Source organism: Cupressus sempervirens, chromosome 10 (assembly GCF_028749045.1).
Source record: "Cupressus sempervirens isolate cs-2001-9-10 chromosome 10, ASM2874904v1, whole genome shotgun sequence".
Classification (NCBI taxonomy): domain Eukaryota; kingdom Viridiplantae; phylum Streptophyta; class Pinopsida; order Cupressales; family Cupressaceae; genus Cupressus; species Cupressus sempervirens.
In genome coordinates this window covers 461,693,701-461,701,170 of record NC_143127.1, presented here as the reverse complement: position 1 = coordinate 461,701,170, position 7,470 = coordinate 461,693,701, and the positions used below count along the sequence as shown (strand labels likewise).

Here is a 7,470-nt window from a genome sequence, read left to right as displayed (position 1 = left end):
GGAAGACCTTATAGTCAGGCATGTTGGATGTAAATCAGATGATTCTATTATGAGAATTGGTGTTGTTTTATTTCTAAATCTCTTTTTTATTGTTTATATTGTGTTGTGTGGGTATTTTCTAAAGGCTACAATATCTCCATTGGGGATTCTTTTGCCTTGCACTACGTCAATTTAGGTTTAGGTTTTAAGATTGAAAAAAATCTACTAAAGGAGGGGACATAGAAGAAGTTTGTTATCGTAGCATTGTGGCTAAGTGTTGTGACCATAGAGAAAGATATAAAATCAAGTAAGATCATAATAGAGGATTAAGCATGGTATATTGATGTGTTGAGGAACTTTATTAAGTCTAATTAAGAAGGAATAGTTTGAACTACATATCATTTCTTTTTCTTTTTTCTCTCTAACCATTGTGGCAAAAAAATCTCTCAATCAAGTGGCCATAACAGGCCTTTTGTAAATCCTCTAACTAGTTGACATTCTCAAAAGTGTGTTTATAATCCTCTTACAAGGTTACTCCTAACAAGGTCTAAGACTTTAGCAAGTTTGTAGGGAAATCCCTTGACTGGGTAGCAGTTAACAATGCTTTTGTAACCCTTAACCAAGAAAGCTCCAAATAGAGTGTATTCCAAAAGAGTACAAATATTTGTGAGCATCATTCTCACATCGTGGTTTTCACCCTAATTGGGTTTCCACAAGATATATCTGGTGTTATAATTATGTGGATGTTTTTATTTGGTGCATGTTGGTTTAATGTTTGTTTTACCAGTAGTGTTGATAATAGGCTAAAGAATATGTAAAGATTAATTTGTTTGGTAAATTTTGTTGGGCCTCTAAGTTTTATTGGGTTGATGATTATTGATTCCAATTCTAGAGACATTACATGTAATACCACTTAATAATTTCTTCGTCAAGAAGAAAAACAAAGTAGTCAATAAAGGAGTGGAGGAGATGCAAAACCCTATAGCTCCAGATATTAGCTTGGGTATGGCCATGAGGTTGATGAGTAAGAATAAGGCTTCTAGTCCTCTAAATAGTGTTTCTAGAAAGGTGAAAGACATTAACATGAATATCATTAGGAAAATTCAATCTCCAAAAAACTGTTTTGAGGTTGTAGTCCTTTGTTTTGTCTTTTGGTTGGTGTTTGGGTTCTATTTGGTTAGTGCCTTTTTACTTTTATTACACAATGAACCTTTTAATTTATAAACTTTGGATTTCTAATCCTTGTAAAACCAATTTTCCTCTAATAAAAAAATAATTAGAAGAGAATCTAAGAGGACCAAAATGAATAAAATATTTCTCATTTCATTCTTTTTCTAAATTTAGTAAATCCTTTGTGATTCTTCCTTGTTTGTTCTTTCTTCATTTCTCCCTTCTATTTTGAAATCAAGTATTCTTGGTCTATTTTTTTTTTTATTCATCTTATTATAAATCATAGAATATGATCTTAGGTATTGAAGCAATAAATGCTCAAACATTTACATCTAAATGTATTCATAATTTCATTAATCAATTTCTTTGAAAATCACCCAAAAGTACAAGACATGTCTTCAATGAACTTTATTGGCCCTTTATGTCATTAACTTATAGATTTCTTATTCAAGAACTAAATTAAATTTACTAAAAAATATATTCTTATTACTTTTAAACTCAATTACAACTATAATAACATTTTTTAAAGAAAAACATAAAGCAAATTTATTTGATATGTTGGGGAAGTCAAATGATATCTAGAACACGTTAAGGATCAAATTTTGGTGAGTGTAATGTTCATACATTAAAAAAGAATGAGGAAGAGATCATTCCTCATAACTTTAACATAAGGACAATCTCTCAATCATAAATTCCTACTTTAAAAAGAAAATAATAAATTCAAGGACTTTCATTCTCCCAATATCAATAAATTACAAAAATGTAAAAAATAATTATAGAATCTCATAAAAATAATTTTTCAAGTTCAAATAAAATTTTAGATAATTTGAACAAAATGAATACCTCTCACTTGTCAATTCTTTCTTGGAAAAAATATATATAGTTTAATAAAACAGAGAGTTCCAAAAATATTTTTAAAATGTTATAGAACCTCTATAAAAAATTGAAATACTGTTTTAAATAACTTGAACAAAATTAATGCTTCTCAATTATGAACTCTTTATTAAATTAGAAAAATATACTAATCTTAATACCAATCAATTAGAGAATTGTACAAAAAAAATTATAAAGCTTCTACAAACATATATTCTTTTGTTTTAGATTGTACTTTTAAGATAACTTGAACGAAAATCAATGTTTCTTAATGGCCAATTCTTTATTGAAAGAACAAAGAATCCTACCTATTCCTGAGCTAAATTCAAACGTTAATATAAAATGTCAATATTGCATGCATCTAGCCGAGAACAGTTGATATAAAATGCCAATATTGCATGCATCTAGTCAACAACAGTAAAGGAGGCTTTGAGAAGCTGAAAATGTGAGGAAAAAACAAAGGAAAATCATATTCGTACATGAAACAAGCATTTCCAATATGGTAGAATAAGAAGAGAAGAAGAGACGTTAATTGGAACATCCTTTCAACACAAGTGGAGAATAAAATATACGGCCTTCATAAAAATCTGATCTGTAGCACACATATAAGAGTACATTTAAGTTCCTAGAAGAAGCTTGTGTGAAGGTGTGCAAGCTTTTCCTTTCCATATATTTTTGTTTTTCAATACGTGCATACCTTTCTACTATAACTTGCTGGAATCGATGATAATTATATGTACATTGGATCTCCCAACTTCAACTGAATGAATATTCTTGGCATTGCCATGGATGGTGGAAAATAGTAAAACTGAAAACTTTAGATGATCAATGGCTTCTAACACACACTCTTCCAGAATTTAATCCTCCCTTTCACTTTCCATCTGGCCTTTTCTTCTCCTCAAGATCCACATTTGTGTGTTTCTTGTGAAACAGCCACCATTTTGTTTGAGTTTTCTTGTAAGACCTCCTTTTTCCCTGAATGCAGATTGACAATCAGCAAGAAACGTTAATTTTTTTATTTGTTTCTCTTAAGTTAAAAGATTTAAAAACATTGAGATTGATTTCATGATGCAATGCTTCAGAAACCCAAGAAAAGATGCAATGCTGTTACTCTTCTTCATCTACATTTTGGGTCTTCTTTTTCCTTGATCATTCAAATAAATGGAAAACATGAATGACAGCAATGTTCATATGATCATAACCCAAAAAGACTTTCATAGAGAAAAATACTTGTATAATCTAATGCACGAATGCTTAATTAAATGAAGAAGAATGTTGGCTTAACCTAATCCAAAATACTTCCTGTCTTTAATAATAAGAAAAGTATGCACTTGTGACATAATCCAACCCAAAAATTTCATGTCTTTAATAATGAGAAAAGTGTGCTTTTGATGACACAATCTAATCCAACAAAAATTTCCTGTCTCTAATGATCACAAAAGTGTGCATTCTTTTTATATCCACTTCCAGATTTCCCAAGACTAATTCGATGATAAAGCTTGTTTTATTTTAGTTTATACGTTAACCAGTCCATGAAATGGTTATCAACCTCTTGCATTTATTATGCACGGCATGAGAATTTAAGGGGGAAATGAGATTGAGATGGTGGCATTGATTGTGTTTGTGAAAAAAATGATGGCGATTTCAAACGACCATGACAGTCTCGCATATAATTAAAGAAAGCTCCTAGCCTGATACCAATAAATGAGGATGAAATATATCACCATCAAAATTGAATTCTAACATGTATTCTCTCGATTTAACGCAGAAAATCCTGAAGTTATCACAGTGGGTGAGGTGTTGTGTGTGAATTTGAATGACCAAGTAGCCCACATTCATGAGAGAGAGGGAAATGGAAAAACAATAAGGCAAACCCCACATTGAAGGTGATGCTGATTTAGTCTTGTCAACACAAATATCCAGGCGTGCACAAATACCAGAACAAAACTACTCACTTCACATGGTACGATGGCTCATTGTTTACACAAATGATGATCACAGACTTAAAACTTCCTTCCACCCTTGTCAAAATCAGAAAGCTAGAAATTAACAAAGAAGTGACAAGCAGCCAGGGAAGATCTCACAAGCATGAGCTGACATCAAGAAGATCTTGAAGATTGTTCGTTTCATAATCAAGATTCCAAGTAGAACAATGAACTTAGAAGATTGTTAAAGATACAAGTTTTGATCTCTTAAATTTGTCAAGTTTCATGATCAAGATTTCTAGTAGAACAATGTACTTCAAAGATTGTTAAAGATGCAACTTTCGATCTCTTCAGATTGTCAAGTATCATGATCAAGATTTCTAGTAGAACAATGTGTACTTCAAAGATTGTTAAAGATGCAACTTTTGATCTCTTGAGAATGTCAAGTTTCATGCTCAAGATTTCTAGTAGAACAACGAACTTAAAAGATTGCTAAAGGTGCAACTTTTGATCTCTTGAGATTTGGCAAGTCTCATGATCAAGATTGCTAGTAGAACAACGAACTTCAAATATTGTTAAAGATGCAACTTTTGATCTCTTGAAATTGTCAAAGATGCGACTTTTGATCTCTTTCTATTGTTAAAAATGCAACTTTTGATGGTATTTCTCGAAGGACGTCATTGAAACACGTTGATTCATTGAAGTAAAAGAAGCGAGGCATGATCCGAGTGCAATGAAGCAAGCGTGGAGCTTGGCATATAAGCAAACAAACAAGCAAGAACTAGAGTGAAAATGATGAATGACCAATTACATACATTACAATATTCATCAACATTAACTCTGGGAAGCTCAGTGATCAGCCGAGGCTCCATCGGAGGTGGGCATGAGATTGAGAGACAATTCCGTCTTCAATACTTTGCAGGGCTGCATGGCATGGAGTTTTTCAGATTGCTCATCCCAAGAAGCGGGATGAAGCCGCTTCTTCCCGTGAAGAGGGACTCCAAAGAGCTTGGGAGGGCTCTTGGCGGCGGCAGCGGCGGGAGGGGAGGGAGCGAGGTCCTTGGAGTGTGAGTGTGAGGTTGGAGAAGAGTAGGAAGAATTGGCGGCATGGAAGGAGTCCTTGACGAAGGACAAGAGAGAGGAGACGGAGCGAGGCGGCGGGAGGGAAGCGGCGGCGGTGTCCAAGATCCTGGGAGTGGGGGGAGTGATGTGGGAAGAAGGTTCTAGAAGAAGCGGAGCGGCGGCGGGCATATGGTGGGCTTGGGCTGAGCCTGCTCTGTGGGGAGGGAGCCTGACGTGGTGCTGAACAAAGTAGATGATGTCGTTGTAGAGCTTTCTCATGTGTGCGAGCTCCGACAACAGCATCGAATTGTTCCGCCGCAGTCTCTCGTTGTCGTCCGAGAGGGCCGAGACGGCGGCGGCGCTGTTCATCGGCTGAGCGGCGCACATGAACGCGCCGCCAAAACTCACGCCCATTCCCATTCCAACACTCATTCCGCCTGCTGCTGCTGCCGGCGGCGCCACTCCGCGGGGAGAGGAGAGCGGAGTTGAGAGCGGCGACCAGTCTTGATCGTCTGAAGTGGACGGGGAAATCGAGCGGCTCAGCGGCATCATGTGACCAGAGGGCGAAACCGCTTGTGATGTCTTCCGCCTGTGTATCTCGCACAGCAGCTGCTTCTCCCCCTTTCTGAAGTACTCGTTCGCGAATTCCCAGCGATCTGGAACGATCTTTCTGAATCCCTGCAGCCCAAACAAAAGGCCACACTTTTAGTCCATCAAATTCTATAATCTATCAACACTTTTCGGACTGGACTCTAATCCATCAAGAGCACCATCATCAAAATGAAAGAGAAATAGAGCGAAGAGATGTAGGGGAGAAGTTTTGGAGAATGTGATTTTTGTGTAGGACTACATACATAGGTGTTGAGCTGGCGGACGAAGCTGGAGAAGTTGTTGTGTTTGAAGTAATTGGGCAGCAAATCTCTGGCGAACTCCGGCGGCCGCCAGACGACGAATGTGGTGTCGTCGTCTCCCCAGGAGACGATGTGATCCGTCGTTGGATCGTCGACGAGTTGGTAAGTTTTTGTGAGAAACGGCGCCGGAACAGACTTGTGGGACTCCACGGACAGCAGCATTGGGGCTCCTCCTTCGCAATTATCCAGCAAGAGAGCCGCCATTGATGAACTCGGGGTGTGAAAGGTGGGATTTTGATCAGTTGGGTGTTCTACAGAGACGCCATTAACGGCATGGGAGAAGGAAAAAACTCGGTTATGTTCAGTTGGGGGGCAAAACAATGCGGCCTTGATCACTTGGGAGTTCCTAGGAATGGGAAAAAGATGCGGTTTTGTTCAGTTGGGTTCTTTCCCAGTGCCTTGAGATGCAAACATGGGAGAAAAAAATGCGATCTTGGAGATAAACAAGGCGGATGGATGGATGTCCTGCGGGAATATGTGTCTGTCTGGGTTGGTTTCGAGAGAAGGGGAGTGCAAAGACGAGGAGGAGAGGAGAAGAGAGACAAATCTCAAGGCAAACCCGTGAGTAGGCTAGGCTCTCTTAAGGGCATAGGGGCGATTGAAGGATAGGAGGAATAAGTATATTTATTTATTCCCCCCACACCTTCTCTGTGACTGCTTCGCTGCATCGAATAACGTGAAGCCCTTTAAGACGTATGTAGGCTCCTTCTAAGGGAGGCCTCTAAACTAGGTACAGCGCCAAAATAGGGCAGGAGGCTCTATAATTAGCCAAGGTGCAGTGGAGGAAGAAAAGAAAGGGTGAGGGTGGCCAGTCCACACATGACGTCTGACATGGGCATTGTATATTTATCTCTTTTCCTCTTCTCCACAGTCTCGTCAATCGAGTCTTCTCCTCTGAGCGTCCTTGCAATTTCTGAAAGTGGGCTTCTGCCTCCCTATTCCATCATCCTCGGTGGAGTTTGGTGCAGTGTGCCGCTGGAGAGGTGGGTACTTTTCAACAAAGCAAACAAGTAAACCAAGCCTACAAGTACACGGGACTCTAAAGCCTAAGAGCCTATACCAAATATTTAAAAAACTCCGGCCCAGATAAAAAAACAGTTTTAAGTAGCAGCACCAAGCTCTGCACAAGACTGCAATACAATGTGTGTCTGTACATGAGTGTATATATAAATATGTATATATGGGTATTCCATAGGTCTGTGCAGCTGCTGCAGAGTGTTTACAGAGAGGGACAGATGAGTCTGCATCCCGTGAGAGAGTTGTATTTTACTAGTACTCCCAGTATAGTATTATATGGATAGGACCTTTTGTTTCTTTCTGCCCTTACACTCCCTCCCAAAAATCCCACGAGGCTGTCCATCTTTTCATTCTGTGCACCCACACACACACATCCATCCATCCTTTCTTTCCCTCCCACCTTTTCAAACTCCATCCAAGAAGATTCTATTCTAATTTTATAACATACCCACCAATACTTTAGGTATTTATTTACTCCCCAAGGCCCCATCTTATAATACAGTGTTATACTTGTCACCACATCAGATTCTGAC

At 38.2% G+C, this 7,470-nt stretch overlaps 1 protein-coding gene across 1 annotated transcript; it reads right to left on the bottom strand.

The window, feature by feature from the left end:
* Window positions 1-2,581: 2,581 nt before the first annotated feature.
* On the bottom strand, window positions 2,582-7,002 carry HSFB4 (heat shock transcription factor B4). Its single transcript, XM_089804148.1, has 3 exons — window positions 5,864-7,002; window positions 4,763-5,687; window positions 2,582-2,997 (listed from the first exon to the last, which is right to left on the bottom strand). Exons 1-2 carry the CDS (start codon window positions 6,122-6,124, stop codon window positions 4,797-4,799), a joined length of 1,152 nt encoding a protein of 383 aa, XP_089660274.1. The 5' UTR covers window positions 6,125-7,002; the 3' UTR covers window positions 2,582-2,997; window positions 4,763-4,796.
* Between the last annotated feature and the right edge of the window lie 468 nt (window positions 7,003-7,470).

Bases quoted from the DNA above. Each gene is read 5' to 3' on its own strand.
- HSFB4 (XM_089804148.1), bottom strand. From the start codon at position 6,124: ATGGCGGCTCTCTTGCTGGATAATTGCGAAGGAGGAGCCCCAATGCTG. The intron at 5,688-5,863 runs GTATGTAGTCCT...TTTGGGCTGCAG, and splicing joins TCCGCCAGCTCAACACCTAT to GGATTCAGAAAGATCGTTCC.